Here is a 20,433-nt window from a genome sequence, read left to right as displayed (position 1 = left end):
GACTGCAATTTAACAGAGATAAAAATTAAAACAACCCATTTATACTGAACTAAATGTACTGTCCATGGAATATTTTCATGCAAAGGGACAGACCAATTGAGTCAGCCAAGATTACAATGACAATGTTTATAGCCTATGGATAGAATAGCTGCACAAGATCAGGCAATGTTTTACATTCACATTTATGTACCATATGACATAATAATTTGGGGACTACCCTTCATTAGATGTCAACATTTGAGTATGTGTGTTCCAGTTTTAAACAGTGGCACTTTTTAATGGCAGACAATGCATACATTTAATTCAAGTTGTCCTTCCAGGACTACAAGGTTACACCCTGTTTAATATAATATGGCTGCTATACTTCAAAAAAAAAAAAAACCTAAAACACTTAAGTAGGCCATGGTTGGGTGAGCTTGTTAAAGTTAAATGGCACTGTACATCACTGGCACTGGCTCCCTCTAAACTGAATACTTAAAAATACAATGAAATCACAGTGTTCGCATAAAACAACATTGCACTCCATCATATTAAGTGATTCACTTGAATGTTCATGATAAAGGTCTCAATGCACAATCCTTATTGTGGAGGCACAGACATGAGTCTAGGGTTCAAACTAAGATTGTCTTGGACTAATAAGATCATTAGCTGCAGTAACATCTGTCTCCTGAGACATTTCTGTTCAACAAGTAGCTATTTCATATATAGGCCTTTTGGTATGCACAGCAATGGCATCTCTTCCAGGCAGGATTTTAACTGAATACAATCTGTGTACAAACCATGAAGATTAAATAAAATACAACAAAAATACATAACATCAAGGAGAAATCAGGTTCAAATTAGAACCATCAACACTTTGTAAACCCATAAAACCTTCAACTGAGTTTTGTAATAAATCAGCTCATAATAATAATAATACATATCTCATGAATACCCAATGTGGCATTCACTGCCTCCTGGAGAATGTAAAGACGGACCTCCAGTCTTTATGGAGCTGTGGCTGCAGACTGCTCTGTTGTGATGCTCACTGGCCAGTCAGATGTAAACATTTGAGTTTCCAGAAATGCCCTTATTTAAAATAACTTTAAATTTACACTTATATAAGTTAAAATACTTTGTTTGCTTGGTCCTGTGTGATCAAGGTCTATTGTCTTTGGCCAAAGAGTGCATCATCCAGTTCACCTTGGTCTTCCAACTTTCTCGTAGAGCTTCATTAAATTTCACTTTGAAATTCTTGAGAGCGTCGTCCTCAGATTTGCCCAAAGCTAAAGAATCCTAAAATAAAATCAAATGATTATTAAAGTAGCAAAAATATATAATAATAATAATAATAATAATAATAATAATAATAATAATAATAATAATAATAATAATAATAATAATAATTACCATGGTGCATTGTAGAGTTGCTTTACAAATGAATTTGATTGTTCAATGTGTGATTTTTGTCTGTCAATCTACTCTTTGTGTGTATGTGGGCAGGCCAAGTAAGCTTCCACAGCTTCATGCTATCTGTGTGTGCTTTGTTCACATTCTTAAACAGAGGCAAATACCTTAAGATATTGAATGTCTTTGAATGAGGTGAGCTCGGGCAGTCCCGCCGCCTTCATCATGGCGAAGAGGTTCACAAACAGTGTCCCATTACGACATAGGATCTTATAGGCCCATTCACAGTATTCTCTGAACCTGAAAACGGTGAAATAAATGACTGAACTGTTTATCTTGAGTCAGAAGCTGTGAGCTAAAATGAACCATGAACCGTGATGAAGTACCTCTCAAACTTCTCGCTGTTGTTGGTGCGTCCTTGTTGAATTACATGGACAAAGTCGTATGTCAGAATGAAAGGCACTCGCTCTCTGTTGATACCCAGCTTGCGTTTGAAGTTCCCCAAGAAATGTCCAAAGTCAATGTGAAAGAGCTGTAGAGGAACAGAAAGAGATAGTCAGATTCATATTCAAATAATTAAGGGATTTAGGGATCATTGCCTTATTAATATTGTTGTGAATTGTTAATTTAGTAAAAAAAGTTTGAAATTTCAATTTGTGATAAACTGAACTATAACAAATGGAGCTCAGTAAAGACTGGCTAACAGAAACATTTTGAATGACATACTGTACCTGTCCAGTTTCTCTGATCATGATGTTGTCATTGTGACGATCTCCAATCCCCAGGACATAGGTAGCTACACAGTAGCCAGCACATGACAGAGTAAACTCCTCTATCGCTTGATCTAGTTTATCCCTGTGAAGATGTGAAAAGGCCAGAAATGTGTTATTATTTATAAAATATGAACAAAATGATTTACTTTGCAGCAGATTGTAGATTAAGTGTGGTTCATTGATGACAATATGTTGTATTAGTGCTTTGATTTCTAACAAAAATGCATTACATCATAATTTCCGTAGTAATCCTAGATCTATTCTTTATCTGAATAATAATGAACTGTTTTATCCTTTCATGGTTTTGACGTGTGTGGGGTTCAACTGCTCTGACAAGATCTCTCTGGCTTCATTTTGGGTGCTTCAGCATTTCAAGCTAATTACTGTGCTGTTGTGTTGTACAGTCAGCTGGCTCTGTTCTGCCAATGTGACGTACAAAGGCTGATTCATTACATTCAATGGTTCACTCTTCAAGGAGCTTTGTGAATGGATAAGACCTTCAGACTGCCTGGCACCAAAGAAAACTCTCCTCGTCTTTGGTGTTATACAAAATGGGATGTGGAGTGTTTAGTCCTGCTCTAGTAAATAATTATTATAAATATTACTCAACATAGATATCATGCATTAGCAAATCCTCAAGAAACATTTTTATTTCCAGCTCTAGTTTAATTAAAAGCGGAACCACTTAGTTAACATATTAACAAAGTTTAGCCTTTGACCATTCCCTCCTGTGATTATGAATGACCTAAACATTTTGTAAATATTTTTCTAAGTCTCAGTTTGATTCCTCTTTAGTCTGTTTTTCTTTCTTGGACAGCTGTCTTTCAGTCAGCAAAAACAGAAACCTTTACAGTTTCACAAGTAGTATTTTAAAGAAATTCAAAGTTTCAGCTTCCTTTTTAAATGACATTTTGAAGACTTTTGGCCATTTAAAGTATATAATATGTTCTTTAATAATAAGCTATATTTAATTTCAATTCAAAAACTTGATTTGATTTCTATTTAGAAAAAAAAAAAAAAACTCAAATATTAGCTAAAACTCACCCGGGATTTTTGGATTTGAGCCAGTTGAGTAGGGCGTCCTTGTTGAAGGCAGCTGTGGCTGCACTGTTACTGTTGTTGCGTTGAATATTAGCAATAGTGTCTGAGTTTTTCACAACTTCAATTAAACCCATTTTGTTCCCGGTGGATAGGCAACCATACGGGATCATCCTGAGAAATAGGGGGAAAAACAAGCCTTTTAGATTAATTTCATAATTAATTTATTTTATTTCACAGCTATTTATTTTTATTTCACAGCTGTTACCTGAGATCTAATCCCTCTTTCTTCCACAGATTTTCCATCAAGTGGATCATCTGAAGGGTTAACATGTCTTGCCGTAAATCTGTTGAGTTACAATTTCAAGTGTGAGGATTTAGATGACAATGCACAAACAATAACCAGAAATACATGCAAGCAATAAAACCCCAATTTACTATGTGATCATAAAGTAACAAGCTTTTAGACATATAATCTGGAGGCACTTTTTGGCTAGGATGGGGATTTAGGATGGGAACCTTAAACCAATTTCAGTCCCATAAACAAAAGGGATTGAAATTGCAATGACTAAAAACATTCACTCTAATCTGCTCACCATCTCCATTCTTGAATATGATTCCCACCATTTCCCCTTGAATACATGGATTCCTGTACATCATCCACAAAGGCTTCATTTTGGAGTCCATGAACCTGCATTTATCTGCACTGCAATACCAAAAACACAATTCATATATTAGTGTACTAATATAAATTATTGTACTATCACTTATATGTAGGGCTGCACAATATATCGTAATCACACAGAAATCACAATTCGAGGTGGTGCAGTTATCAAATTGCAAAGGCTGCAATTATTTAAGCAATAAAATGTCTCTCCCTCTGCAAAGAACAAAATTTCCTCTTTTTATAGCAAAATCTTATTGCTTGTAAGACCCCTAAAGTTTCTGAAATTCTTGTATTAGTGTATCAATTCATATTTCAGTCTTCTCTCAGATGTTAATGCTCCTAGAGTTTTTTACAATGTGCAGTCCTATTAATAATCCTGTTTACCGTGTTGTAGGCATGCCTTACTCACCATATCTCTGTGAGGATGATGCTGGGATTAAGGGGGCATAACAGGTCGGACAGAGCCTCCACATAAGACTCCTGTTTAATGCACAGCTTTAGGTCCTCTGCTGTCATCTTCTGTGAACCGGACTTCACAAAGTCACTGAGCGCCTTCATTTTACTCAGAGCTTCATTCTGTGTGACGAAAAATTTTAAATAAATACAAACTTCTATTCACCCACTTCATATGAGCTAAACATTCACCTTCCCCCACTCTCACCCACTATGAGGTCCTGACCTGTTTATAAGGACAAATACACAGTATTATTATTTGAACATTACCTGTTTTGTTAGAAGTTTGATGTGGTGGATGTTTCCCCTGCAATAGGCTTCCAGAATAAGGCCAAACCTCAAACCAACTGAGGACACATGAATCTCTGACCTTCAGACATATGAATGAAAAAGTTGTAGACATAAAATGTATTTCTTTGTTCAAAAAGGCACCCTGTTAGTTAGCATCAATAGTTGCTAAATTATTTAAAAAGACCAACAGTGTAACATGCAAATAAAACAACAATAAGACACTCATATAACTGAAGTGAAATCTTTGTAAATAATTTCAAATATAATCTAAAATAGCTTGATTTGACTGCCATGGAAAACTATTCCACTAAATAGCCTTTCTGGATTGTTTCTGCATTGCACATGTTTCAGCCACCACTTTGCTGTGTAGCTGAGTGACAGTACCTATTGTGGACAAAATCATTTCTGGAATACAATGCACTAGGCTTCTTTATTACAAAAACAGTTATCACTAGTACACAGTGAGCACTTTATGAATTTGTGAATATATCACAATAATACTAATAATAAAGTCCAGTATTGTACATGTTCCCATAGAGACATGTAGCTCATACCTCATGTGGACACAAACAAAAACTAAAGCAGACACAAGGAAAACATCTGTGCAGCTGCAGGAAGTGACCAGGAGATGACCTGTCATCTGTCAGACATGGACTCGGTGTAAGCAAGGGTAAAAATAACTCAAAACTGATGACATTCAAACTTATAAATAGGATCTACTGTAAGCTTCTATTGTCTGCAGTACACTGTTTCAATTGAAATTTTTAGTTTAGAAATTCAATTAAATGAATTTGTTTTGCTGCCTAAAATGTCCCGGGGCTGTGTCCAACAATGTGCTCTGATGATAATGTCCTTATCAGATGTGCATAAAAGCTGTACATAAGATGTTGTTTTTCCAGGAGAAAAATGTGTAGAACAGAAAACACACAGGAATGCCTAAATGTCTGCATGTCTCTGGGAAGAGGATTTAAGATACGCTTCTTCCAAAGGCAAAATAAGAGAAAGGGGATGCATTGTTATGTAAAGTGAAATTTTAAAAAGTAATACACTGAAAAATGTTTACCAATAGTGGCTGGCCTTAAATGCAAACAAGCTAATTCAAATGTTCCTGTCCTGTTTTCACACACAGTCATTTGCAAAATTTACAGCAACAGAATTTAAGATGTAAGCTGAAGTGTGGCTGAGAATGTCTCACCTGAGATGCCAAAACAGGAAGTGTCCAATCTTGCGGTTAGATAGAGCGCGCTCCAGGAGAAACATTGTGAGGTCACAGTCGAGATAAGACTCGTACTTCAGGACTTGTACCAGCTGGATGAGGTACTGCAACAGCTCACGGTCACTATCGAAAAAACAATAGCAAAATATAACAACAAATATAGCACCATCGAAACAAAAAGAAACCAAACAATAGAGCAAAATATAAATAAAACACTACTTGTGACGATGTGGTTACCTGAGTTTTTTGAGGCATCGTATTGTGAAAGAGCGGACAGCTGGATCTGGAAAACTGTAGTCCAGGAGCTCCAGGGCATGGATAGCTGGAAGGTCGGGCCAGTGTTTCAGCAAGCTCACCATCTGATAAGAGACACAATATGACACTAACATTTTTAGAATAAACAGCAGAATACAATAGTACAATATTACTATATCATGTACTAGTACTTAATCCTGTGGTAATACCATATATTGAGAGTGCTACATACCTGGACTACATCCTCTCGTTTGTTCCACTTGGTGATGAGCAGCAGTTTGGACAGACTTTCAGAATAATGATCTCGGACTTCATATCTCAGCTTCCATAGCAATTCCTTCTCATCCTCAAAAAACTCAGTGTAGTTTTTGTTGTCCATTATTTCTTTCAGCCTCAATAACTTCAGAAAGAGAACCAAGCAAAATCACTGTTATGGTCACTTTGATGTGACCATCTGTGAGTGAGTTTGTGAAGACTTTTACCTCATCTTTAGAGACAGCTGAAGCATCACCATTCTTTTCCATATCCGTGATCTGAAAGGATTCACAAATGAGTATAGAGCTTACTCCGTGTAGAATCACTAAGGTGTGTATGTTAAAAATAAGATGTAAATCAAAATAAATCTTGGAAATATGGATAAAGCAATTTTGAAAATATAACAATTTTAGGAAAATTTCAATGATTTATTTTACTTTGTACTTTGTAGTTGTTACTGACAGGATATTTTTTCATCTACTGCATCAGAATTTAGTTGGAAAAGATTTTAATTAGCAAACAATTTAGTGTAAATTACCTTGTCAAGTGGTGGGTAATAGAGAGGATGTGGTCTGATGTTGGGGAAGCGAATGAGCAGCCCAGCGGCACTGTCTACATTGGGATTCTTCTCAACTGTCCCCATTGGATTCAATAGGTCACTTTTGTCATCTGTGACATAAAGACACAAAAATGGGGACACAAAAATATTCTAAAAGTTCAAACCAAACCTTGTGTAGGTTGTATTTATGCATATTTCAAACCAATAGCAGGAAAGTTAGAGCAGCTGTTTTTCAGTCTGGTTTAACGTGAAATTCAAAGATCCCTAATTGATGTAATGTAATGTGGTTTAGTGGCTCATACCACATTGAGTTGTTTGCTCACAGATGCTTTGGAGGAGGCTGCGAACATGTTGAGACACTTTTAGACTAAATAAAAAGTCTGTTCATACCGGGAACCGAGGGCCAAGTGGACAGAAGGAACTCTCCAGTCTTTAGTTGATCCTTGTAGTCAAAAACCATGGTGTTGACCCAGGCAATAGGGCAGTCCTGAGGAGATCACACATCACAAGGTTGTGAATTAGAATTGTATAGTTAGATATGTAGACATATTGGGGGGGGTCAAGATTCTTCATGAAACTAGGTTTTACATGGTATGTGGCCATACCAGCTTATCCAAGCCTGATCCCGCCAGATCTCAAAAGCTAAGCAAGGCCGGGCCTGGTTAGTACTTGGATGGGAGACAACTGGGAAAATCAGGTGCCACAATGGGGCACCAGTCATAAAAACTGTTGATGTGTCCTTAGGCAAGACACTTCACCTACCTTGACTAGTATGAAAGTGGTGTGTGCGTGAGTGCTTGTGGTGGTCAGAGGGACCGATAGCGTAGATTGGCAGCCGCACTTCCATCAGCCTGCCCCAGGGTAGCTGTGGCTACAATAGTACCTTACCCCCACCGGGTATGGAGTGAATGAATAATGCTCTATAAAGTGTTTTTGTGACATATATCTGTGAAAAGAGCTATATAAATAAAAAACTTACTTTATTATGATTTTTTTTTTTAAAGAGAGTATATGTGTCAAAATAACTACCTCAAATAACCTACATCTATTAAATTGTCAATTCAATAAAAAATGTTATTAAAAATATTCAAAACCAGAGTTAAAATTTGAACAAACAGAAGCTGGCAGTGATATTGTCTAGAAAATACCCCAATAATAAAAACATTTAGGTCACTATAGTTTAAAATAGCTGAAGTCTGTCATGTCTGGAACGTTCTTGCGTTCCGGGCAGAGAAATAGAGAAGTTTAAGTGAAAGCAGAAGTGTTCTAACAAACACCTGGAGGGGGTGGGGGGCTGTTTACATTTTGTCATAGACCCATGGTTCAACACGACCAGACCACGGGTACAGAAAAGAGGAAGCTGATTACTGTACTTCATACTACACACTGTAGACACTTAATGTAGGCGTGCCAGCTGTAGCAACATTTATAGTAACTACTGCCACTTCTACAAAAGTAAAGATAAGAGAAACATCCGGTTAGATGCAAGTGGCAAATGAGGTTACTAGTCCATATGTCATATTAAAAGGTAAGTGAGTGAATCTATTCAAAATATAAAATGATAGCTGCATATCTGGCAATGATTTAAAATATTTTAAGTTGGGTTTGTGCTACCATTGTTGGCCACTATTAAAATATATCACTACAAATACCTTAGATCATTTCACAATACATAAAAAAGTGTTCCCTAGATTAAATAAGTAATTAAGAAAGTAAGTTAAAGCTGTTGAAAATCTATCACTGGAAAATGTTTTAATTTGCATCGAAACCCACACACCTAAACAGTCATGTTATATTAGTCAGAAAAGTTCAACACATAACAAAACCATCCACTCCGCTGAGCAGACTCGAGACGATGAAAACTCCAGACAAACTGACTACTATCATATTGAGTGACTGAGCGACATTTCTATCTGAAGAGACAAATTTAAAATTCCTTGAAATTGTTGCCGATTCCTTCCTGATGCTTAGATTAAAGCGTAGAAGCGGATGAGACTGTGACCACAGCTTTGCCACTGAACATACTTGCACAACCAGATATTACACATTTACACACTACGCTGTTTAGTGCAGTAAATAACGCACATGCAACACACATGCAACACACACAAACCTGCAGCTACAAACAAACAGTGCTCTAGAATGCTCTAAGTACCACAACAGTTCCCAAATCATCAGTCTACCTTTCACTGTGTATATTCAGTTAGAAATAAAACAAATTTATCACTGTAAAATACAATATTGAAAAGCTGATAACATTGCAACTATAGTTTTGGAAATATGCTATCTTAGAATACTCTGCAATAAAAACTGCATTTTTGTATTTACATTTACGGCTCATTCATTTTTGTGCAATACTTTCTGATGAACTGCCATAGTATTGGCTAAATATTAACATTAGGGAAAAAATAGATCATATTTTTCTGTTAAGATTGCACATCTCTACTGGATCCTTGCCTTTTTGCCATGATGTTCTGCTCTTATTACAATAGTTAAACATTTACTTGAAAATTAACTTTGCTATTTTTGTTTATTTGTCTTAAATTTACTCAACCCTTCCATGTTTGATTAAAAAACACAAAAAGTATAGTGTGAGACATGTGGCCTAATCATATTAGAAGTGTTAAGAAATATTTTTTGTTTTTTTATGATACGTCTGCTTACTCCTTTTGAGCTTTGTATGACATGATATCTGTCTACAGCTGCTGTTTATTTAACATATAGCACAAATAAAGATAAAAATTAGTTAAGTGTTTTTACTTTTCTTTTAAATGCATCTTGTTGCATAGGCTACTTACTGCCTTCTTGTTCTTCTTCTTGGTACCACGGGGCTTCTTGGTCTTCTCGATGACTGCGTACAGAGCGAAGCAGAGGCGGCTCATTCGGGGCAGGTCGCAAACGTTGATGTCAAACTCCAGTTTTTGGTCCCAGAGTGGCTCCGAACACACCGTGACCTCTGAACTTGTCACCACTTTACACAAGAGCTCACTGCCATGGAACAGACCCGCCTGGACCACCAGCTGTACAGTCAAAAGTACACATTACATTACATAAAAGGTAAAACTAACTACTTTACAGTTAGAGAAATGCAACATGTATCAGTCAGTTCAATAGACAAGAGGATAGCAACTAGAAGTGTAAGATATATCAAAATGGATACTACTTCAATTGAAAAAGAAATATGGAAGATTGCATTAAACTTCTAAACATGCACAGACGATATTTCTGTACATTTGTAAGTACCTTTACAGTTTTTGTGATACTTGAACCTCAACCAAGGCATTTATAAGCACATTTTAGCACAATTTCAATGAACTGTAACACTATATAAAATAAAAATATTGGCCACCACCAACAAGACCAATCAAAGGCATATGTTTGACAGAATAAATGCAGAGTTGGTCAGGAGGAATCATTACTGGGGTACAATTGGAAAAATGGTACATCACAAATAAATAAAGGATGTTTGCTATCAAGACATCATACTGTATCTCTTCATTTTCCAGCTGTTGCAAGTGACAAAAAAATTACATAAAATAAGCACTACTACACAATTAGGGCACACGATCACCAAAGACAATAAACATGCCAGAACAATCTGAATTGCCAGACTATAGGCTCAAATCACGAGCAACACTCTACAGAAATAAGCGGAAGAAGGCTGATGTATGAACACGAATACCCTTCACATGCATATTATATCTCGTCCAGACATTGCGTGACTGGTTTTGAATCATGTTGACACATTGCCCAGCTCTATGTGTTGACAAGCTGGCATGAAATGTGGTTTGGAAGATGAGCATGTCAGTGTGAAGAGTCTTGTTTGTCAAATGTTTAAGTTTTCAGGATGATTCAGAGTTTCCTGTGTTATTTATGCAATGAGTCTGAGGTCACAAAATCTAATGAAAAAAAAAGCCCCCCAAAACAGCTAAACCAGGACTGATTTTAGGGAGTGTAAAATGATTTTATGAGTCGCCCGTATCATTTAGGTCATCAGTATCAATCTATTATGGACTTGTGATTAGACTTCCTGAAATTTTTTAAACATGTAATTTACAATCTGTCCTATCCAGAACCCCACACAGGAAGCCCCACATTTTCAAGTTTATTAATATGAATTTTTAAAATTTGTATTATTAATATAAATATATTTATAGAAAAAATATGATTCACTTTTTTCATTTCACTGCTTGTATGCGACTAAAGAAATTCTTGATCGACTAAAGACAAGCCCTGCCAATTGATTAGTCGACTAAAAATGATCCGTGGCTAAAGCTCTTAAAACTATTGCATATCTCTGGATATCTGAGCCAAACTGCTCTCTCAAGACTACATCCATGGGAGTTCATGTAAAACAATTAATGCAGAAAAGAATACTAGGATGTATATAAAGATTAAATTTAGGAATCATAGTTTATTTAATCTGTATTTTTACATATAAACACAAAACAATACCAAATCTTCAGCTAACTCACTCACTAAGATCTCCTTTCTGCTGTTGTCCCATATAAATCCTTATAATCTAAATAAAAGGAGCCAACAATACAAATTTTCGGTCGACTAAGACTCCATCGACTGATTAAATGACTACACAACTAAAGGTCTACAGCTACAGTTGTTTGCATGTATTAGCATTATGCATGAATAAGTACAAATGCCTAACATGTACTTTTCTAGACAGCTATAGTATCTATAAGTGTCCACTTTCTGTTAGGGTGTGAGTTAACCCGTGGCCAGTTGTAGATTAAGTGATAGAACACTTTCTCCTGAGTCACGCTGCTTTGGAAGCAGCAGCCGGAAGTACATCTGAACCTAATGACCCAACTAAACAGTAACGTGGTGAATTATGAAACTGAATTTTAGAGACAAACATTGACAGAATTCCACACATGTGCTCTCAAAGTCTTTCCTGTTTGTCTAAGCGTCTGCAAAAACACTTACTTAGCAAAATGAGACTTGTGAATGTGAATGCACTGGACACATACACATAATATAGCACAACACAGCTAGGCTATAGTAACAGAAAGTCTGCATTGTTTTTAAAAAGAAGCGTAACGTGAGACGTGCATTGCAAGATAAAGTGTTTTTCTTAGAAGCCAGAGCTAAGAATGAGACGTGTAAACCAGATAGGCCCTCCCCACTTCCTGTTTTGATGTTTTAAGCCAACCGACTAGTTGAATTATGGGAAACGTGTGGTCTGGACCATGTGACCCCTGTCATTTACATGTCAAAGTCGGATGCGTTTCTACAACTGAAAACGAGATATTGGTAAACAGCAGATTTCCACATTTCATTGAGTGAAACGGGTCCCGCCAAACCACACCAACCTTCATGCCTTCATCTGCGTTCACGCGGCTCCCCTGCAGTAGCTGAATGTGGAACGGCTCACTTATGGACCATAGAGACGACGTATTTTGCTGAAAAGGAAATATTTGAAAAATTACTTACTAATTAGTATCATGCTAAGAAAAATTGAACTCATCATATCAACAAGTTCTATTTTGTGGTAAATTCAATATAACAATAATGTGAACCAGTTATACAAACATTTATTTTTGGTGAAAATAAGTAAAGAGAAGCACAGACAATAAAAATTTAATAAATGTAAATAAAAGTGATAATTTCCCCCAATTTCAATCTATAAAAAATATTATAAATAAATAAAGTTTTAGGACACTGCATTGTTTTATTAGTTAATTTCTTTGTGACAATTTTACTATCACTATAATACTGTAACACAACTGAACTCAGCAAAAGTCTCAAGTAAGCATTAAATGAGTAAGCAAAATCTGAGAGGTTCCATTGCTGCTCTCCTCTTCATTTTCCATTAAGTGGTCAAGTTACTGCCGTTTGCTAATGATGTAAATCAGAACAAATCAGTGGTTTTATCCAATCAAAAACCAACCCAATCAGATTTTTCATAATGCGTGAACATGCCAAATAGTCTAGCCTTTTTATTTGAACAAAGGAAGCAGTCTGGTCCTTGTAGATTAGAAAAGTTTCTGGCAGCAGTTGAGAACATTCAGGTCTACAAATAAATTTAAATTAGAAAGTAGGCCGTTTATGGCAAGCGCAAAGACTGTTAAAATTAAAATAAGCTCTTTTAATAAACCTAAACAGAATGAACACACTACAAATATGTACATTTATAGAAGAATTTTGATGAATGGAATTCTATACACACTTTCATGATGGTACCACATACACACTGGTATATTCAGGGCACAAATAAACCAATGATGGCTCATACTACTATTCCCAGAAACTGACTGACGTCTTACTTTCTTAAGAGGCAGTGGAGGGGGTCTGGACACAGAGCGGCTTTTAAAAACCTGGTTGCACATTCGACCCTGCTCCTCCTGGTATTTCGTGATGGTCGAGTGGTGGACCACAGTAAGCTGAGGGTTCTGGCCATTTCTTAGACAGTTAAAGATATACTGAAAGACACAAAGAAAATGGCATAGGAGTTTATTAGAGTTTATTAGAGTCCTGTGTGACGTGTGTGATGTGGCAGCCTTGGTTAGCTCCTCCAGGCTGTTCATTTGCAGTAGCTTAATGTAGCCCTGATCTCATTATATGTCAATAAATGGAGTTCCCAGGGCACAGCTGCTGCACTGACTGATATGAGTCAGTCTTACAGGTACAAGGGGTTTCAAAATCAACATGGAAGACTCCTGCCACTAATGCCTTTATCCCACCCACTTTTGATATGACAATGATTTAAAATTACAAATGAGATGTTTTCAGAAAATGCAAATCAAAAGCTGAAAAACTATCAAATTGCATTTTTTGCTTTAGTCTTTACTCAACAACTTAATTCATGTGTGACAAAGTGGGTTACAGTTACATATTGAAACTTTTTTTCTCACAATGGGAATTTGCTGAGTTTAGAGAAATAAAAAATACCAGCAGGGGAACTGTCAAAAATAGGTTTTCACATGAGGACGTTTACAAGAAACATAAGGACATTGCATATGCATAGTAAGTACAGTAAGGTTCTCTTAAAAGGGGAAATGGAAAAGGTCTTAGTGAAGTGAATCTTATGTGGGGCACTAGGGTTCAGTTCACAGTTCACAGGTGTCAGATGAATGGATATTATCAAGAAATTTACAAAAAGGGATTTTCCTAGAATACACACTCAAAACTTCATACAAAAAATATAGTGAACCAAGGCTGCAGAGAGACAACATTAAATTAGAATTACAAAATATATGTACTATTTATGTGTTGGGCATATATGTGCATACAGAGACTCGTTTCCTCTATGGCCAGTGATTATAAGCACTGTGCATCATAATAATTGTAAAGATGATCTTAAGTAAGCAAAACATTTAATTTGGTATGAATATCATTATAGTTATGCAGTGCTCTTTACTGAATCTGCCCTTATATTTAAGTTACTAATTTAAATCTAATGTTCACCATTCATTGTTTTAACTCTTAAAGAAATATTGGTACATTGTGTCCAGACATAAAACCACAACAAATTTGGCAAGTGTCACTGACACAACCACAGACACACAGCAAAGCCCCTCGGTCACCTTAAATAAGACTATTATACAACATCACTGTCAGCTGTGTTTTAAAATGGTGTCATCTGCTATACTTGTTTTCTTTTCAACAATTTTTCAAGCTATATAATAAGAAAAGAGACAACATTTGAAAGAATGTTTTAACGTTTGTGATTATTTGAAAAAAAAGTGAATTATTAAGCGAACTTACTTTAAACTGGCAGAGAGGGTGGTCCCCGTAGATGAAGTCCCACCTGCCGTTGACCTGGAGGGTGTAGTCCCCTGGCTCCTGTCGAATTGAGCGGAAAACTGTGGCCTTTTTCTTCAGAGCACTCTTCACCAGAGACACTGGCATGTCCTGGGGATCCTGCTGCAGCATGAAGCTCTCCTGTGATTGGCAAGTTCAGGTCATTTTCATACTGGCAAAGTTTAAAGGTTAACGCTAAAGGTTAAGGTAAAAAAGGAATTTCCAGATATTTACATTGAAAACACAATTCAGATTTTTATTTCTACGGTGTAGCAGTGTTTGGGATTCCCAACCCTGCAGTAGAAAACATCGAAGGATGACCACAAATGTGTATGGGGACAACAGTACACACTTTAAGATGTTTTTTTTTTCTTGCCCGCTTTACACAAAGTCACATTTCTAAGTAAATTTAAGTAGGGAATAGCTCTTACATTCTTCAAGCACAAAAAATATAAAGTTTGAGATTTTTACAACTCAAATGATTTGGAATACGTTTGTGATGTTTTACAGTGAATGGGCATTAAACACTTTTGACCAAAATGTCACTTTGCCCCTCAGATTCAAACTCCACTAACTAATGTGCAAACACTCGGAGCTCAATCCAAAGACATGCACTCACATCTGATGACTCAAACTTTATGTTGACAAAGATTTTTTTGGTGTTTTTGATCTTGCTGTTGCTCCCTTCGTCAGGCGGGTAGCAGCAGGGCTCCAGGTCACATGGGAAACTGTACTCCATCCATTGGTGCCATGGCAACAGCTGCCGGTCCAAAGCCTTCTCCTCACAAAACGCTCGCATCTTTGTCCGAAACTCATTCACCTCATGGTTCTTCTGGGCTTCAAACTCATGCAGACCTGGGGTAATGCAGGGTAGTGTAAAAATTTTTGTTTTAAAGATACTTTTTTTTTAGAGTAAAACTTTGAAAGATGTAGATTTCTGAATGAACAGTATATGCTAAGCAGCTTGACAAAAACATTATTCTTTTGTGACCATTTGTAACTGATTGACTGTTTTGTTTTAGCCTATTTACACAATATGACAATTTGCCATTTTAACCCTTATTTAAACAGTTTTAACTTATTGCAGTGTTGCTGCAACACTAAAATTCAAATTAAATACTAAGGAAAAGGCTTGATGTCCGATAAGTATTTTGATACCACAAATGTAATCAAAAACTAATTTTTTTACACAAAACAATGGAATTGCCAGTACAACATAAAAGTGGTTTCAGTGTTATTAATATGTGGCCTTATACTTGCTCAAACAAGAACACTTGAGATCTCTGATCACTTGGGGACTCGCTTATCTAATCTTAAACTTAGTCAATTGCACAAGAAGCTTCCACTAAAAGCACAAACCCATCATAATACTTGATGCATGACTTCAATGTATGATTTAGAAGGTGCTGCTGACCTTTTCCGATTAAAAGGCTGATTTGAGCATTGGTGAGTTTCTCCACACGGTCTCCCTCTCTGGCTACTAGTCTGAGGACACACATGAAGGGGCGTACGTCACTGATGCGGCGGGACTCCTCCTCTAGCTCCTCTCGCTCAGCTGTCTGGTTAATGCAGGTGAAGACATAAGCATCAGGGTCGCCCAGAGCTGAGAACAAGGCCTCGCTTCTGGCATTCTTCCAAACCATCTGAAACACAAGGCAACTGTGAGAAAAGCATGCACTCTGCCAAACCCTGTGTTCAATGAACTCACTACAACTTTATCCACACATAAAGTGAAATCAGTCTAATATAAAACAGCAGCTTCAAGAATTACTGCTCAACACTACTAGGCACTAGCCGGTAAAAATAAATAAGAGTTTGAATGTTTATTTATTAAATATGGGACAGAGTACATTAATTAACATGTAAGTGTTAATTAATGAGTTAGCCATACATGCAAATTTTCATCTGTTGGCAGGAATAACAAGCTACACTTTATAATAACTACACTTTAATTAAGCTTAATAAAGCATGAACAATTACGTACTTCACGGTGAACAAGTATTTTCTAAAGAAAATTCAACTTTAGAAAATACTTTTAATAATTAATGGTAATGGTTAGGGTACTACAGTAAGTAGTTATTACATCTGAATTATTCTAAATAAACAATTTCTTCATTATGAATTCATGCAGTTACTCAAAGTGAAGTGAAATGTTGCTAAACAACAAATACTGATTTTAATGCAGCAAAAATAGGAGGCTGATTTGAGAAGTGATCATCTTCTGTATGAAATAATACACTTCTTTCATACATGATATTTCCAAGAAAACAATTCATGTTTAAGTTGAGTAAATGCACATTTTCAACAGTTTTCCATTTCTATACAAATGCTAATTTTTAGGTGTTTATGTCACAATCATAATTAAAAAAATAATAATCAACACAATATAAAACCATAGGAAGAGATCCGTTTTACACTTCACATCACCAAGCACTTGGGGCTATACAAGGCAAAGCAATAGCTTTCTCTCTTTAAAAGCAAAAAAATTAATTTCTATAATTTACTCCATTTGCAAAATGGGGACATCCTGGAGTAGCTCTGTCACTTTTTGGACATTTTTATACATTCCTTGTGAAAGCCTGACGACATCTAATCTCTTAATCATCTTAACAGCCTCCTCTTCGCGTATCAGCCCTTAACACAGCAAAATCAAACAGGCTGGAGCACAGAACTGTTGGCATAGAAACTAGCACTTTCAATGGCACATCCCCATCAGACAGCAGACCCATTTGGCTGCTTACAAAAAGATGCACTGAGCTCCCTTTGCTTTAAACTTTTTCACAGAAAGCAACAACCAACAATTTAATGTTTTGATATAATAAGACAGACAAAAATCATATGACAAAGGCTATATAAACATGTATTGTTTTAAATTACTTTGAGGGCTGCACCATACGGAAACAAATATTGTTATTTGAATGGTAATATTTTGGTATACTTACAAATTAACAAATGAAGGCAAAAAGAGTCCCTATATGCATTACTCTAGACTTTCAAAATAACAAATGACTAGGGATGTCAACATTATTCAGTTAATCAATCATTGTAACATTTAAGTCAAAATAAGTAAAACAAACTTTAAAATACATATTGGGAATTCAATTTTCACTACAAACGTAGACAATATGAATGAAAGTGAATTTGACAGTTCTTATAATTGCAAATAATAATAGAGTGATATTTTTACTTGAGGTAACACTACAATTTAATATTGAAACACCCCTGGCAATGTCTTCTTGATTTTACTTGTTTTTAAGACAAAATAATTTATGCTCTAATAAATAACGCAGATATTTTAAATCATGCTTATTTTCTTTTAAAACGCTGAGCTTGCTTATAGCTTCTATATTTGCTAGTATTTGTATTGCCCTACAAAGTAAGACTTTTGTCATCTTTTCAGAGCCATACTGCCTGACTACAGCAGATTCGTGACAGGGACAGTTCCTATAGCAGATGCATAGGGGATCATATAACCCATTGCCGGTGTCTGTTGTCAGTTCTATAGGATGAGGAATCACATCTGTACCTTTTTGATGGTTTTAATGGTGTCGTTCCGAGACACTGGGAATTTGAGGAAGATCCCAGTGGGCAGCAGGAAGTCCATCATGATCTTTTGGTCCCCCGCCTCCTCCTTCTCCCACTCCTCCTGCATCCCATACTTCCCTGGGGGCATGGTGACGGCTATGCATTTACCGTCAGCGCCCAAGCACCACCACTGCTGCTACTGCTGCTGCTCACTGAAACAAGAGGAAACACACGTGAGGTTAATGTGTCCAGTATTAACAGGGGTACTAGTGCAGTTTGTGTGTCTGCATGGTACCACATTGGTTTATAGTAACTTTGTGTTTTTTCTTTGTTGATATTAGGCCAATAAACTTGAGTAGCTAGAAACAAGTATTATGTCATGAGCATTGTTCACATGACGAGACATGCAAGTAGGGATGTGGCTTCCAATGTTTTGATAGCTTATGACAGAGGTTACAATATGCACTTTTTGATTACAATATTCACAAGTAAAAAGGTAGCTATAAAAGGATAACACATCTACATGGTTAAGTGAAAACAAGAGATTAAAAAAAAATGATTTGGCTCTTCAGAGATAAAGTTTAAAAGGGGCTATTCTTAAGCAGACTACAGATGGGTTTATCAAGGTCATAGCAGGTGAACATGGAGTATGATGACTAAAATAACAACAACATTTAGTTATATCCGGCTGTCTGTAACCGTATACCTCAGATATGTTGGCTATAGGCTACAGTGTCTACAGTGCAAGTTGTGTGCTGTATGTTGGGTGAATGTAGGCTATGCAGCAGCACTTGCCCAACTATTCCCCCTATGAGAGACAATAAAGTAGGCTATATATAGGCTATTGCCTTAATTAACTATCTTACAACATAGGCTACGCATAGGTTTAGTTGCACTCTATCTAGCTATGTGTTCACAGACATTGTAGGCGATTTACAAAGCAAATTAGTCCTGAATTAGTTTTGAAATTGAAACCCTGGTATATCTCTTTAAATTGATACAATAGATTTTTTGCAGGTTGTTGCAATGCGTAAAATGATGAAATTCCAGCGTCGCTCCATATCCGAAATGACAAGACGTTTCGCTGCCAACCTGTTACTGCAGACACTTGCCTGTCAGCGCCCGCCGGTCACCTTTTCTTCATGTTTTTAGTGCAGTAAAAAGATGGAGGCTGTATTTCTGTAACGTCGCAGTAGCATTCTTAATAATCCGCAGTTTGGCGCTGGTTCCCAGGTAAAAGCTCCGGTTCATACGCTGTGGCTCTCCCCGTGGCTGGTTCATGTGCGCTGCGGGCTGTCATCCATCCTCATGTGATGTTGCACTGAGGCGGACTGAGCACCACGTCCTGCCTACAGCTCTCAGAGGGCGCAGGGACCCTGCTGAAGTTCAGCTGTGACGGCTGAAAACGCCACCTACCGCCTGCTGCCTTTATAGAACGGAACATATTCGGGTAAACGCCAAGGTTGAAATTTAAACACTATTAAATATTATCCTCAGAGAAAAAGGAGTCACACACTGAAACAAAAAGAATGGGTCTAATAAAGTAAATGATTAAAGGGACGAAGATGTTATTGCTTTGCCCAGAATGTTCATTAAATCTGACTATCTTGCATTATTCAATGACACGCTTTTTATGGCTGAAAAAAATAAAAGACAGAAAGATAAACAGTTGAGGTTATTCTTTCTTCTCTCAACAGATCTGACTTATAACTTGGGCTGGTGGGGTGACATGCTTGTCACCATGGAGACAGTTTACTTTAATGTCATACTGTGGAACACTCCAGGCAAAGAAAAAAATATCTCCAAGTAGGTGGCAGATCCTCCATTTGAAAAAGTTACATAATCAGCCTTAGATACAAATTTGTTCTTAACTGAACTGAATTTAACTGAATTTCCACGACAGGAGGAATGTTACAAATTTATACAGAAGAGGTGGAGATATCAACAATGTCCAAGCACTGGAGGAACATTACATTACACATCCATCTAAAACACATTTTAGATTTACTTAGAATATTTGCCTTCAATAACTCTTTGACAAATCAGCCCCAAAATAGTTTCTCTTCTTGTAATACAGGCAGTGGTCAAGTGCAGTTCCAGGTACTGTAACTGAGCACTGCTTCTGTTTTCAGAGGAAGCAGACTTCTGCTTATGTACATAACACTTCACCAGCAAAAAGTCATTCACAACAAACCAAAGAGAAAAGATTGTTACTGTGAATGTTAAAACTGTATAAACTGTATTGTATTTTCCAAAA

General features: G+C 36.6%; 1 protein-coding gene across 1 annotated transcript; it reads right to left on the bottom strand.

Moving 5' to 3' along the window:
- Positions 1-111: 111 nt before the first annotated feature.
- pik3cd (phosphatidylinositol-4,5-bisphosphate 3-kinase, catalytic subunit delta) lies at positions 112-19,178 on the bottom strand. Its single transcript, XM_055165501.1, has 22 exons — positions 18,178-19,178; positions 16,066-16,294; positions 15,271-15,506; positions 14,616-14,792; positions 13,175-13,330; positions 12,221-12,310; positions 9,692-9,913; positions 7,284-7,380; positions 6,873-7,003; positions 6,562-6,612; positions 6,312-6,479; positions 6,062-6,183; positions 5,804-5,947; positions 4,588-4,687; positions 4,274-4,440; positions 3,794-3,903; positions 3,466-3,544; positions 3,204-3,371; positions 2,118-2,241; positions 1,773-1,918; positions 1,554-1,686; positions 112-1,275 (listed from the first exon to the last, which is right to left on the bottom strand). Exons 1-22 carry the CDS (start codon positions 18,322-18,324, stop codon positions 1,138-1,140), a joined length of 3,135 nt encoding a protein of 1,044 aa, XP_055021476.1. The 5' UTR covers positions 18,325-19,178; the 3' UTR covers positions 112-1,137.
- Positions 19,179-20,433: the final 1,255 nt, after the last annotated feature.

This window comes from Boleophthalmus pectinirostris, unplaced genomic scaffold, assembly GCF_026225935.1.
Source record: "Boleophthalmus pectinirostris isolate CB_2022bp ecotype Guang Dong unplaced genomic scaffold, ASM2622593v1 HiC_scaffold_8, whole genome shotgun sequence".
In the NCBI taxonomy this organism is placed as follows: Eukaryota; Metazoa; Chordata; class Actinopteri; order Gobiiformes; family Gobiidae; genus Boleophthalmus; species Boleophthalmus pectinirostris.
The sequence above is the reverse complement of the archived record's forward strand: the minus strand, read 5'-3'. Positions and strand labels throughout refer to the sequence as shown.